The 15,161-nt window shown below is 41.0% G+C and overlaps 2 protein-coding genes across 2 annotated transcripts in view; one reads left to right on the top strand and one right to left on the bottom strand.

The window, feature by feature from the left end:
• Positions 1-15,161, top strand: part of RTKN2 (rhotekin 2) — a 201,605-nt gene that overhangs the window by 127,685 nt on the left and 58,759 nt on the right.
• ZNF365 (zinc finger protein 365) overlaps positions 4,626-15,161 on the bottom strand; it is a 36,340-nt gene continuing 25,804 nt past the window's right edge. The window contains exons 2-4 of the mRNA XM_080402766.1: positions 13,000-13,180; positions 10,991-11,028; positions 4,626-7,139 (exon numbers count right to left, since the gene is read on the bottom strand). Coding sequence (XP_080258892.1) covers positions 6,893-7,139; positions 10,991-11,028; positions 13,000-13,180 — 466 coding nt within the window. The 3' untranslated portion in view covers positions 4,626-6,892. The remainder of the gene's footprint in view (positions 7,140-10,990; positions 11,029-12,999; positions 13,181-15,161) is intronic.

Genomic DNA, 15,161 nt, shown 5'->3' with positions numbered 1-15,161 from the left:
GGAGTTACAGTTTCTTCATTATACTTGTGATTATGCTTTTAATCTCATGATTTGCTAATAGATGAAATGTTTGATGCCCTTAAGAGTACATCAGCAGGGTGTTTGCTGGAAGAGTGGGCTCCCTCTGCACTTTTTCCAAACTAGTTGGCTCCCAGCATGGCTGAAAGACTCCTCTGCCTCTGGGGGACCAGAGAAGGGCAGGATGAGCTTGCATGCACTCACAAACTGCCCTTTGAGATGGTCCCTCTGTGCCTTTAAACCCCATTTTCAAAGCTGCTGTGTGTGCAAGAGAGTGTTTCAATGTATCCTCATGTTTCCCATTACCCCAAATCTTTTGCAGGGTTTGTGGGGAGCCTAGGCAGTCTTGGGAAGTGTGCAGCCATAGGCATGTTGAGGAGCCTGGGTCATCGCTCTTGGCATAGAAATGGGTTCAGTTCTTATAAATATTAGTTGCTTCAGCTGCCATTGTCAGGCTTTGGGTGATGCCTGATTCATCCCGTGGTTCCTCAGGCTAATCCCCACGAAGGGCCTCAGCCTGGGGGTGGCCCTGGTGTAGCTTGGCATGAACACCATGGCATACCCTGTCGGCATGCAAAACCGGTGACTTTCATGTGCTCCTCTTAAACAGGTGTCTGCACAAAGCTTCGGAGGGTGGGATAATTAGACTGTGTCATTTTTAGGAGGTCACCTCAATACCCTGGACCTTGGAAGGGTTGGTAGGCCAAGCAGGCTGACACAGAAACAATTAAAAGCTCACTGGTGGGTGAGTTTTTTAGCATAAGTCTCATGGATTTGGGGTGATACTGGTCCATGTTAAAATACCTCTGTTTTTCTGGCTGTTTTTTCTCCCCCATGAGAAAAAAATTAAAAATATATTCTGAGCCTACTGTTTTCCATAAGGGAGGAAAATTTCTGAAAATTTGGTTCAGGTGAATATGTTCTGTGACGTCAAAAGTGATTTTCAGTGGAAGGTGTATATACAATTCATGGACAAGCTTGTTGGCAGTTTTTATTTTGAAAAGTTTCATGTGGGGTTTCTATCTAATAGTGATATAATCTTAATGAAGAGTAAAATCAGAACAAACCCAACCTTCAGTTGTTTTCATAACCTCTCCTAGTATGCACACCTGCGCTGTAGTTTGCATGTATGCATGTTGTTCAAATGACCAATGTTCAGCTTCCCCTCTCTTACAAAAATACCCTGAACAGTGCTGGCTGGTGGGAGGTCAGAAGTCCCTTTGGGAGCAGAGGTCTGTGACACTTGCCCAAGCTGTACTTCAGCAAAGGGCAATTACCATATGTATAATATTCTTGTGAAAATACTTCTGAAGTGCAGGACCCTCTGTCAAGGTTACCCTTATTCTCCAGCTGAGGGGTGATGGGCTGCAGATGTCTTCTCAGAAACACACACCTTTAACCTTTCCTTGTTGATACACCATCTGTTTGCAAACAGGCATGAGAAGAGCAGCAACTCTGCGCGCTTAGAAAACACAGGGCCTTTTTTTATCATAGCACATTCAGCCTGCACGTGAGGCTTTGAGTTACTGTTCAGGTAGTTGAAGCCAACCACATACCTGTATGCTGTAAGACCGGGATCTCTTGTATTGTGCACAGCTGTATATTCACGCAAATGCCTTTTGTCTGTATGGCCCAAATATTCATTTAATCTAAACTGCAAGACCATTGCCTGCCCTTCTGCTCCCAGACTGGCTTAAAAGTGTGTGTAGATGTAGTCATGGCTGGAGTAGACAGGTTGAGCTTTGCTGGGGTGTGGGTAAATGCCAATATTGTGCATGTGCAGTGTAATATGTAACGCTCTGTCTCCTCTGCCTACCTGGTGAGGGGTGAGTGAAGCAGCCATGCTGTGCACAGCTGGATATCTGCCATCTTAGTGCAGCATTTGCCCCTGGCCCACTAAAGAAAGTGTTTTGCAAGTGTCTCTGGTGTGATGCAGTAACTTATTAGCAGGCTGAGGCCCAGGAAAGATGCTTGCTGCATGTGAGCTGTTGAAGGTACTGAGTTGACAGAAAGACGAAGGAGGGAGCTTGGGAAGCAGACAGAAAAATCAGCAAACTAATGTAAAGGAAAGTACTGCTGTGGGAACCAGCTGACAGTCAGCTGGGGTAGAGTCCAGGCAGAACTGCTGGCGCCCAGCCAGCTGCTGCCAGTCACCAAACGGAGACAGGAGAGAACAAGTACCAAAAGCGCACAAAAATACGCCTGGTTGCCAAGCCCCCCTTAGCACAGTTACCCACTGTAAGCCAATAAACGATGGTTTGAACAAATCCTGTGGACAGAGTTTAGGAAATTTCTTGGAAGCCCTGGCCATAAAGTCTATTACTTTGAAATTAGTAATTAGGCTTCAAAATCTGCGTCTAAAGTGTGATTTATGGACTGAATGTGTCAGGCCAGGTATATTCTGATGTTTTGGAGGTCAAAGCCTCTAAGAAACAGCAGGCAGTAATGAGTTGCCTACCCTTTCACTGCTGCCTTATGTGTAACTCTGGTTTTCTGTCATCTCACACCAGTGCACAGTAAATTCCTCCCACCCATCACACTTACCTTTGAAAGCGACTTCTCAAGCAAGCAGAGGATCTCTCCTCTTTCTATCTCCCTCCCAGCTCAGAAGAGCCTTTTCCTCTTTCATAACATTATAATGAGCCCAAAATCTGTTGTATGTATTTTTTCCCATGGTTTTATGAAAAATGCAAGCCAACTTTTACCTGCCTACAGTGTGTGATGCTAGGACAGAGACAGTGCGGGGGGGGAAAGGCTTGTCAAGGCAATGACTGCATTTAACTTATGTTGCTTATTTCTCCCTCGCCTTGGAGAGATATAGAAATGAAAATTCAAGAGACCAGAATAAAAACCAGCATGGCTTGATAGAGGGTGGCATTAGCAACAGAATGGGAAAGGACATTTTGTTCATGTCACAACAGGATCTATTTTTAAGAGCTTGTAGTATATTTCATGTGATAAAATCACTTCTGGGATTATTCTTCCTAAAAAAAATATAATAATAATGCCCATGCCCACTGCAGAGAGCACTAAAATAGTCCACTCCAGCCACTTCAGACAGGATGTATGGAAACAATCAGCATTAGTCTGAGGTAAGAACAAAAGAGGCAACTATCTGGTGACGCAGAATAAAGAGAGAGGATAGCAGAATTTTGTTCAAGTAGATTGAAAGAGCCAGTGGCGTTGGGAGAATTATTAGGGATGATAGAAGTAGTAATTTTTTTGACTTAATAACTGCTCTAATTGGTGGCCCTCCCTTTGAATATGAATATCCTGCTGAGTATTTCCATTAACTCTCTCGGAAACAAAACAAGTGTGTTCAAATCTCCTCTGGGCAGGGGAAGACTGTTTTTACTACTGAGGCAGAGGGAGGGTCAGATGCCATCAAGTGCTTTAAAAACACACTCTCTCTTCAACTGGCAGGAGCATCTCAAAATGATTGGGTTTTTTTCTGTGTACAGCTCTAATTAAAGGTCTAGGTTTCAATTACTTTCTTGTTTTCTTTGTGGCCTATAATATCACGTCAGTCAGAACATGTTTTAAGCAGAAACCTCACCTGTAAGGGCCCAGCCAGTATACATACTGCTCTGAGATGGTTTTAGTTATAGATAAGGTGTGATTTTAAAAATGCATATGAAAACAAGGCATGCAGATCCCACTGAATTTCACTTTGATGCAAGCATACAACTCATCTAGATGTCTTGAAAGCATCTCAAAGGGCAAAATATGGTAAGCTGTGCTTCAAATTAATTTTCAAAGATGAGTGGTCAACATTGTCAGAACACTTTCAGATTTTTTGTAAAAAATAATTAAATTGACATTTTCCAGTTCCAGTGTTATCTCCTCATAAAGTCCCCCCAAGCTAACACCAGTTACATTCATCCTAGCTCATGTACTGGTCTTTCTCAAGCATTCCACCTGTTAATGGGACATGAAGTATAGATGTGATGTGCACATCCAACAATCAAATTCTGCTGATGACCAGACAGCAATTTTACAAAAGAAATAGTAAATTGTGTAAGCATGACTGGGAAGGAGCCTTTCCCCCGATGAACATTATTCAGCTTTTCGGGGTGTCAGAGGGACGTCATATCCTCATCCAGTCTTCTACAGCATCGTTATCATCTCGACAGGAATCTGGTTCTCCCATGGGAAAACCTCTTTTTCCAAGTCTGACCAGGGAGATACGTGATGAAATTATGACTCAGCAACTGGCGATGTGTGAGGGAGAATATATCACCTACATACATTCCCCAGGAGCCCCTCTGCCCTTAATTTCCCTTGCCTGACCCTTCCCTCCACTTGCCCTGGGTCTGCTTTGCACAGCTTATCTGACCATGTAGGTTATCTCAAGATTAATTTTCAAGCATCTTTACAGCAGGAGAGAGGCAAGTGACACATGCGAGCTATGTGGGCAAGATGCTGTACCTGTCTTTCAGGTTAATTTGTAATGTTTTGAAAGATCACAGCCCAACTTCATTGACATGGTGTTTTATCCGAGGAATAAATGGAACTCCAAGCAGGGCTGCTGTTTCTCCTTTTCCTCTGCTGTTGGGTAGGCTTTTGTAAGAAACATTGTATTTTAAAGAGTTAAGTGACACAGTAACTGAGAAATATATCTTTATTATTAGAATGTTTATATTCTAAAAACTTTTATCTGGGGTTACAGTACAATCCAATTTCTTTCTAATTAACTAACCTGTCGTTTCTTCAGCAAGTAACTGTAACGTAGGCTTTGAAAAGTTTAAGAACATGCAAATTCTTCTACTCTCTTTTTCTCTTCCTCCCCCAAAAGGACAACTTACAGTCAAGATTTTGGCATGATAAATAATAAAATAAACATCTCATTTGTGAACTAGTAGTTGCACTTAACTTTGGTGACTAACAGAGTAGATAGGCATTTTAAAGTAAAAATATTCTTTCAGTGTAAAGTGGATAAAGGAACAGATTTTTACTTCTATTATCTTTCGAAAGTTCACCTTCATTATCTTCAAAAAAGGTCATTTTTTCAGGTTTATAAAAGGATGTGGAAAGTAACTGGAAAAAACTCAAGGATGTTTCTATTTTGTGGCTTGCCTAAGAAAGTTGTTGCGACACTATCTGACCTAAGCCCATGCAACACAATTAACAACTCCTTTTTACCATACACAATGCCTAGCATAAGGCCAAGTGTGGCCTTGTGACGTAGTTAAATAAATATTAAAATGTCATTTCAACCTAAATACCTGAATTGATTTTACACTGTGACTTCCTACTGAAACAGTGTTGAGAAACTTTAAACATACATTTGATTGTTCCATATACACTGATTAAAATAAAAGTGAGGAATAATACTATCTTTCTTCACTCTGCTACTTTCTTGGGAGCTCTGTGCACTGACACTTGTGTGACATCTGTAGTTACCTGATCCTAGCTGACTGATCAGTCATCTTCTGCTTTAAAAATATTGCAACTCAGGTGCTTATTGCAGCAGTAATCATAGCGATACACTCTCTTTTAATACTCAGTTCTGCTTACAGTCATAGTTATAAAAAATGAAAAACATTTTTCACAAATCTTTGTACACATACTGTAAAAAATCACCTTCCACATAAACAATTTACATCTGTTATGAGCATTTAAAAAATAAATTACACAGACTTGTCTCACCTATCCTTTCTTTCCTTGAGAAAACAAATCTCATAAGTAACATCAACAGGATGTTCACATCTGTAAACATGGCATGACGATTCATGTTACCAAAAAACTGTACACACAAAAAATCATCTTGATAAATACTCTGGTATATAAGGATCCTTTTAATTGGCACAAACCAATGTAAACATGTAAATTCCTGTCCTGCAATTGTCTCTAACTTCCTTGCTCTTGGGTTTTTAGTTGAAATCCAGGGATCTCTCAGTCCTGTAAAAATTCTTCAGAAATGAAAATGTGAAGGATTTTGGTTATGATCATTTAGGCATATGATTATGCCATTTTAGGCACCTCATGCCTAAAGTCAAGCACAGGCATAGAACGTGGTGCCATGGAATGTAAGCAGGTTGCTTTTGCCTTTCACTGGCTGTGCCACAGCTGATAACCTAATTGCTGGCACCCGGTACTGAAAGGTCTCCTCTGGCTCCATGCGGTCCGTGCTTGTCAGGGCTGCAGTACCAGACTGGTCTCCTCGCTAAGTGACACCAGAGGCTGGTACATACAGCAAAGCCACAAAGCTTCTGGAATTTGAAAGCTCTGCTTGAGACAGCCGAGCTGCCCAAGCTTGTATCAACAGACAATGTGGCTGCTGGCAGGATCAAGCAGTTTAATTTATGTAATAAAATACAGAAATGTGCCTGACTAGACTTATGGCAGAAAATCCAAGGTAGTAATCTACTGCTGTGAACAGCCTTCAAGCAACTCAAGTATACCTTTTGCACCTAAGTATGGTTGTGCAGGCAACAGTTAATCATTGATCTTATACCGACCTAAGCTGAAAGACTGAATATTTAGGTGCCGATTAAATGGATTCTTCTGAACTTCATCAACAGCACAGATGGAAAAAAATTACCAAGCCACATGCTGCCACTAAAATAATTAAACATACAGCTACAGTACTGCCCAGCAAGATAACTGCAGTCATTTAAAATAAGCTCTATAAATAAATAAATAGAAAAACCTCCATGTAAACTGAATAAAATGTCACTTCTTTTATAGCCCCCAAAGAGGGAATGGTGTTACTAAATAATACAAATCTTCCATACTGTATATATTTCTATATATTATATCTGATATGTTTTGGCATGGCCAGATAGATAGGAAAAAGTAGGATGGCTAACTTCATTCAATATTTGTTCCGTTGAAGCCAAGCTCCTGTGTTACTATATATTGCTAACCATTCCTATAGCGGTTTGGCCTTTTTACCCATCTTTGATTTTACACTCACTTTCCTGGCAGAGCAGACTGGTTCAGCTTTCTTTTGTGCTCTCCATATTTCTCTTGGGCAGTCAACAGGTTCATAGAAGCATTTCAGTGGCTGCAAGCTGGTTTTTTCATCCTTTGCTTTTTTCAACAAGATTCTACCTTTTTGAAAGGAATGGGGCTTTGCTTCAGGGATATTATACAAAGCATGCTGACTTCCGCGGCTCCTGAAATTAATAATAGTGATTATTAACAAGTCTATCTTGCAAAGTGATAGGTCCCCCAAATGTCCCAAACCCATACATTTTTGAAGACAGAAATAGCCTTGTTTTACAGGACCAGGCTGAAAGTTACAAAGAGGGTTGCAGAATTAATTACACTTCTAAATACTCAAAAGCATCCCTTACTATAAGAACCCTTACATGTGTTACTGGTAGACTCTTCACATGTGTTCATCTACACTTTTATTCAGATAGCATTCTGCTAATTTTGGAGTGCTGAGAAATCATTGAGGTCTATATTCTCATAACTTGGTGATCTATAGGGATTTTAAAGATGCACATGTTCATAGCGACCTTCTGTGAAGAATGTGGAAAACCACACAACATCAGTAACAGTAGAAAATGGGTACAGAGACTGTAGGAACTTCTTGGCAGGACCTCAGCACTGTCCTGGACTGTGGCCAGGCCCCAGGGAACTGCTGCTACTAATGGCCAGTAGCTCAGGTAACTCCATGCTCTGCCTTTGTCCTGGCCACCCATCTAGGGAAACTATAGCTTTACTTTTAGGCTTTGATTTGAAATGGGAGAAGAGGAAAGGGAAATACAGAAACTGGTGGGAGTAAGGGTACAAAAGCTTACAGGCCAAAGCAATCTGAATTCTTTGTTCTCTCTGTTATGGTTCAAGCCCAGCAGGATTTGCTGAAATCAGTGAGCTCAGATGGAGTGATGGCACAGCGCCTGGTGCTGCAAAGGCTGAACCATACCCTCTGCTCTGAAATTTTAAGTTGAAACTGCAGTTCCACAGTTTGGCTGAGTAAGATTGTTGCAGTTCCTTTTAAAATAATCTTAAAATGTTTTACATCAGATAAATGTGGTCTAACGGTAGCACTATGAACGTAAGGCACCAGCTCATGTCTGCCCAGCTACTGTGACTGAAGAACAGATGTGCTGATGTACAAGTTGATCTCTTAAGGGTTCCCGTAGGGCTATTTTCCATAGCTTGTTATTTTTGGAAACCATGGATCGTGTAATATTACTTCTTCTGGGAGTTAAACAATATTGCACACTTGACAAAACTAGTTTTGGAAAAAGCTGTGGTTGTTCAAGTGTGTACAGTGCAAGTCCTCTGCTGCTCTTTAAAAGGCTAGAAGGGTGTCACAAAAGCCTCTGTATTTGTTGGTGGGAGGCAGTGAGGGCCAGCTGACAGCACAGGAACTGAGCCTTACCTACAGAACAGTTTTACCTGGCTGGTAGATTTGCCAACCAGACTTCACTGTGGGGAAGTCTGGGGAGGAAAATGTTGTGCAGGACCAAGCTGGAGCCTGCAGGCACTGTGTCACACTGGGCTGGTGCAGGCCTGGGCTCTGACCACTTGCTGGGGGTTAGAAATGACTTGTGTAAATGCACAAGTGTTGGCCACTCCAGTTTATGATCACTCCTTGAGCACTGTTTTTAACAGTCCATTACTTAGTTGTTAAGACGTAGTGCTCTTGTTTTTCTCAGATGTTGTTATGGTGAAAAAGTTAGATCACTTATTCCCAAAGCACATGCAGGTGTTATTGCAGGTGATGTTAGTCACCCCTCCGCTGCACTGAATGATGCTATTAAAACGAGAAGGTGGTCAAGGTTAATATCACCAGAAATATGGTCAGAGGGGGTTGCCTAAAAGAGCTAAACTGTATTTAAATTGATCAAGTTTATGGAAGAGAAGACGGACATCTGTCCCTAATTCACAGTCAGAGTACCTAAGACAAATGAACATGTAGGTCATTGCACATGAAATGAAATGCTGCCAGCTCCAGATGTGGGAAATGTTTTTTCACTGAAAGCAGCAGCTCTGCAATACGAATGAATGTGAGAATCTGAACTTCAGCTCAAACATATTCCTTATCTGTTGCATTATGAAGAAAGGCCAAAATGATGTGACTAAATGCACCCCGCTGCCACAGGCACTTAAGAACAATCCTATCCTTGCTGCATTTCACAAGCATCAAGTATTTTTCAAGACAGGTCTCATGATTTTGAGACCTAATTCTTAGCTTCTTCACGATGGGAGCTAGCATTTAAAGTTGATTCAGGCAGAGATGTGCTGGCAAGTCTCAGTGCCTTTGAGAAACAGTTAGTGAGCATCAGCAAAGGTCTGCCATGCTCTCAGCGCAGCATTTCCTGAAAACATCCAGGAGAAACTGGAGAAAAGGAACTGTGAAGCAAGGCAGAGGCCTTGGAGCAAGACAGATTGCAAGTCCAGCCACTGATCCCAAACAATGTAAGGCATCAGTGGCCTCAACCCCCCTGAGATTACACTGAATTTTCTGGATGGGTAGTAATGCTTCTCAATTCTTTTAACTGGTACGTATCATTAAAACCTTGTTTTATGTACTCAGCTGAGTTAGACCTCTTAAAAGCTGGTGTGGTGAATGCCAATGCTGGGTTCATCCACAGAACAGGCAGTGCAAAATAAAACTTCCCTACACCTCTGAGCATCCTCTCTGCTTCATAGGACAAGTTGGGATATTTTTAATCTGGTAACTCCAAATAAAGGCTACTACTAAATTCTAGTTTTGATGTATCTTTTCAAAGGAGAAGAATATCAATAGTTAAACAGAAACCTCTAAACAATTTCATATATGCCTTTGAACTCCCACTATTTTTCAGCAATTAATGGGTTTCACCAAACTGAATTATATTTAGACCAAAGACTTGTCAGTGGAAGGACTCATCTTACTGAGTCACTGAATTCACTGGTTATATTTTAATCCTGTTTTCCTTGATTCCAATCACATTAAGACATCTAGAAATGTGAAAAGTGCATACACGGTCAACTCAAAGTCTGCTTTGGACAATCAAGGTTTTCCAGAATCTCAATCAGTAGGGAAAAAAAAAAGCTATAAATGCTATAAAAATTAAAAGTAGAAAAAATAAAGCTATAGCCCCATGCTGTTAATTATTAATTCAAATGCTGCTTACCAGCAAAAGGGTACTTGGCCAGTTGCCTGCTAGGACTAAGATACATGAAAACCAAAAACAATGCAAAGAGCAAAGATTCCCCCCTGCCCCCAACCCAGTAGGCTATACATTGTATTTTTAGTTAATTTTCCAGCCCATCCATCTGTTCACTTATATCTCAGCTTTCCAGTAATTCTTGAACCCACTGGTCAGACACAAATCTGGCAGCGATGCAGAAGTCCCATACCTGTGGTAATGCAACAAGTTTTATGGAAATAGGAAAAAGACCCAAACTCGTGTCCCAACTAAGAAAGGTTGCCCCAAGGAAGGATGCACTGCCTGACCATCACTTGGTTGAGCAGCATGCATGATGCTCTGAACCAGCTGCTGGGACTCATGACCAAGTCACAATGACATGGAAAATCAGTTCTGCTGCTCCCAGAACAGCTGCTTGAGTAACCTGAGATGTTAGTGCCCATGCTTTGTCAGGTCACTTGCTTGCTTACATGTGATTTTTAAGTCAAGAATGTTACTGTCAGTTAAGAAATGACAACCGTCTCTCTCCTACCTACAGATTGTTAAAGATATTTTCATCTGAAATTTGGCCTATGTTTGCTGAAGAGATTCAACTACTGTAGCTTTGCAATAGGCTATTACAGGCAGCAGGAAGAAGTAATTCGTTTAACAGAAAATTATTCTTTTTTTCTTCTTTAAGGAATACATGATTTTAGCTTTGATTTAGCAGAAATCTGTTTTTTCTCCGTTCCATGACATAAATACATATCATACTTGGGTATAGAACCTGAACCAAACCCAGCGTGATTCAGGTTTTTGTATAAAGTGAAATGCAAAAGCAGAAATGTAAGCATATCAAGTTGCTGTATTTAAGAGGAAAAAAAAAATATACATACAGGCATCTGGGTTTCTTATTTAACGAAATGTCTGTAAGCTGCAAAGTAAACAGAAATAGGTTATTAATATTAAATCATCAAGTAATTAAAGTACAGGGGTAAAATATTTGCAGTCTTAAGTCATATTTCAATTCTCACCCGCTATTAAAACTAGAATAATATGAAATAAACCGAAAAAACCCAAACTTTTACCAATTATTACTCCTCCAGCTTATTACATCTGTTTTTAAAATTTGTAACGTGTGAGTTGTTAGTGGTTGGATATTTTCCCCGTTATTTTTATTGTAACTATAATCAAAGTAAATTGCTAAAGAAGTGTGGGCTGGGCAGAGATCTTTCACATTAAATTAAACAGTATGGATACAAAGAGAAGTAATTATTGTGTTCAAGATAATTAATAAGGGACATTGCCTGAATAAGCTGTATTAAACTAACTTTCTCTCAGAGCCTTTAATTTTGCAGCGATATATCTCTTTCACAGAAGCAGCTAGGAAACTCAAGCTATGAGCCCTTGGCTCTGCCTACAGCAGCACTGAAGGGTGGGGGGCAAGAACGCAAGGATTTCTCTCCCTTTCCACCCCAAATCCTGAGACCAGTTAGGGACGACATAGCCTCAGTGCCAGCACAACTTTGTATAACTTCATTTTTTACTTTGGTTCACAGTGTGGAAACACTTTGTCTAGTCCCTCTTTTAGTGGGGGTCAATAAAGGAGGTGTTGAATGCCAGCTCAGTTTAAATCAGTCTGGGTACTAAATTGGTTCTTTGTACTGATCTCCCATCAATGCTACTAGACTGAGCCTTTGAATATTATTTAATGAAGTCACTGAGCCAAGCAAGTCAGATCTGGCATCTGAAAATGATTATGTTCTTGTAAATGTTCCCTCTGTCCCTGGTATTGTCCACACTTTGCAGATGGATTTTTGCCCAGCCTAACTTTGCTTGTCATCTGTCTTGGAGTCTGGAGCCATCTCATGGTGTGCTTTTCTTTAATTACCTCCTGAAGGTCAGGCTGGTCAATATTTGGATGGATGACCTTAAAGGAATGCTGAAGTCACTCAGAAAGCAGGGCAGCTGCCTCAAAAACCAGTGCCTTCCCCAAGGGACACTGCTGAGCCAGGGAACCCGGTAAACACATCAAGAGCAGGAGAGATGATTTAATACTGAGGCCCATCTTTATGGTCCCCTTCAATGTTCTCACTGACACCCTTTGAGATGTCCTGCACTAGATTTCAGCACATCTACATTTATTCAGGTAAATAAAGCTCTTTGTCTTCCAGGTGGTTATGGGAACCTTTGCTTTGCACCATCACATACCTGTTCAGTGCTGTGTGTGATCAAATGCCCTTCCTCTCACATCCCAGAATGAGCATTACTCAGCATAGGCAGTATGGGGTATTATTCATTTAAACAGAAATGTTCCTTGGAAGTCATGCAGCTAAAACTTGCCATATAAATGTAATGCATTGTAGGGAAAACATTACATTAACAATGTTCAGACAGCTTTGGTTTCTAATCAGGGGGGACAGACCTGTGGGAATCCATTCACCATTTCTAAGAGTCCCGTGATAGGTAACTATACAGAGGCAAGCCGACTTGCCAGTAGGCTAACGTGTCCTCTGCAGGGATCCACATCTTTCCTGAAAATCTTCAGACATTTCAAAAAAACTGCCAAGTCACTAAATGACACAAAGGAAAGTCTTTGTTGCAAAGGTAACAGCAGTAATAGCCAATGCTGGAAAAAAGATTTAAATATCTGGCAAATACTTCATTATTCTCTGCTCTCCCTTTGCCATCTTTGGCTATTTCTGCTCTTACACTCTCTGCTCCTTTCACTCATGTGAAGTAGCAGTTTAAAACATAAATAGAACACACCTAAAGAAACATTTTACAAATCCAGATCTGCCTGGAGTAGCAATTAGCCTGACCTACTGACCCCACATGTATGCAAACTCAAGTACTTTCCCTGTGATTGTGGGTGACAACAAAGGGAAGGACTCTGCTGGCTTACCACGTGCTCATTGATGTCAGTGTGGTTGCACACCATCTGCTGATTTTGGTAATATTCTAGCTGCCTTTCTGCCAGATCGACGCGCTGCAACAGGTTCTCAATGAAGTGCTGGAGCCTGGCTTTTCCCCGCACTTCTTTTTCTGCCGCTTCTTCCAGGAAGTGGTTGAAAGTAACAACTTCTCTGCAAGACAGAAACATTGCGAAGAGACCACATAAATAATGGGAAGGGCTCTGGTTTTGCCACTGTCAAAGAATTACTGATGCTTCTCCCCTTTTACATGGTGATAGCCCATGGTGGCTCATTACCATCCTTCACCTCTACTGAAAAACTTCAAGCTCTCTGTGGACACAGTGAAGATCTGGAAACATGAATGCTGATTTTAAGTTTATGGGCAGTGGGTTTGGTTTTTTTTGTCAAATTATTAAGTTTCTTGGAAATAGTCCTAAGTGGTCCACTGGGTAGAAATATCATTAATCATCACCTCTCAAGGTATCTGCAGACAGCTACATCCACGTTCCTTTTTTTTTTTTTTTAAACTTACTCATGTGAATTATCAGCCCTAAAAATGAAGAGAAATGGATGAACCCCAAATTTAATCTTCCTGGTTCATCATAATCTTACACTGGTTGCTTAATGTTGCTGCTGGGGTGGTTCCTAAATTAAAAGATGTACTGTGGCCATTAAACTTTATTTTGGCTGTAATCCTGCAAGTCAAAATGCAGTGTTACGAACTGAAGCTAGTGGGAGCATGGGAGAATAACAGATAATCTACAGATTATAGACCAAGGAGTTTGTGCACGGGAAGACAAGTTTTAGGTCAGGAGTTTAGAGATGTTTCTTGTCTGGTAACACAATAGGAAGAAGCAGATAGCACCACTGACAGTGAAAGGTCCCAGCTCTGGACTGAGACATAGCTCATTCTGAAATGCTCTGCATACTATCTGTTTACTATCAGTAACTGAGCGACCATTTGGACCTCTGATATCAAAGGAGTTTCTGGGTGGGAGAAGTTTGGTTACAGAGTGAAGCATGTATTACAAAAAATGGCAAAACTGAGCCTACAGGACTTCCCCAGTTAATACATTCCTGGATAAATAATCTTGCTCTGCCGATGAAACTATGTTAATTTTTGCTTTGTACAAAACTGAGAGGGTGAGAGTTGGGGGAATCAATGCTTGCCAAATGATGATCACTTGGTAGAAATACACCACCTGAAGAAAGTGTTATAAGCAGAAACTAGGAAACAGCCTGTAGCAGAAATGAGCTTTCAAAGTTTAGCTTGTTTAGAATAAATCCAAAGTTTCTCTGTATTTCATTGTTTTAACTCGTATAGTTGTAGATAATTGTTTTAACAGTGAGCAGATCTGTACTAAGAAGAGTTAGGCACAAGTGGTCAGCTGTGGAAATTTGCCATCTAGGGTTCAGGCTGTGTCTGCCGGCTCTATAACACAGCAGATTGCAGTAAGAGGCTGTTTGCATGGCTGGAGTAGGTATTCAATGGAAGGAATGAGGCAAAACCAAGCAACTATTGTTTGGTCGAAGACCATTAATGAATATTAGTTTGTATTAACTCACCCACAAAATCTGGCTTAAACAGAGAGGTACCCTGTTTCTTAAACTCAACGAGTCCATTCCATTTCAAGGCTCTGTGCAGTTTCTGTGATTATTAGCTTGCCCAGAGCAATCTGGTAATAAAAAGCCACTGAGGAATGCTTAGGAGGAAGCCAATCTAAACTCATTAAGGATAATTTTAGAGCTTTATTCTTACCGCACTTCCAGCATTAAAACTTCTTTGATTTCACGATGCCATTTCTGGTTCTGTGTTAGCAACATGAAGCCATTGGCTCTATCGGGCTCCTTTTTTACAGTGGACAGAAGGCTCAAAAGGACAGAAACTCAGCAGGTTGGCTCCAAATCTCTTACCCTTTGGGTAAGGAAGGAGAACTGTGTGTGGTCTGCCAGGCTGCTGGCCCTCCAGCAGAAAGGCTAGGCAAAGCAAGGAGCTGCCAGCCTGGGACACCATGAGGATGTCCCTCCTGGGGCCACAGACAGCTTGTGTGTTTTGCTACAGCAGGAGGCCACAAACATCGAGCACCTGGCATTTGTTTTTAAAAGGGTGATAGTTTCAAGAATTCTAACATTTGTAGTTGTTTCAGCAAAG

This window comes from Falco punctatus (genome assembly GCF_963210335.1).
Source record: "Falco punctatus genome assembly, chromosome: 9".
In the NCBI taxonomy this organism is placed as follows: Eukaryota; Metazoa; Chordata; class Aves; order Falconiformes; family Falconidae; genus Falco; species Falco punctatus.
Note: the sequence above shows the minus strand (reverse complement) of the source record. Positions and strands in the feature narration are given on the sequence as shown.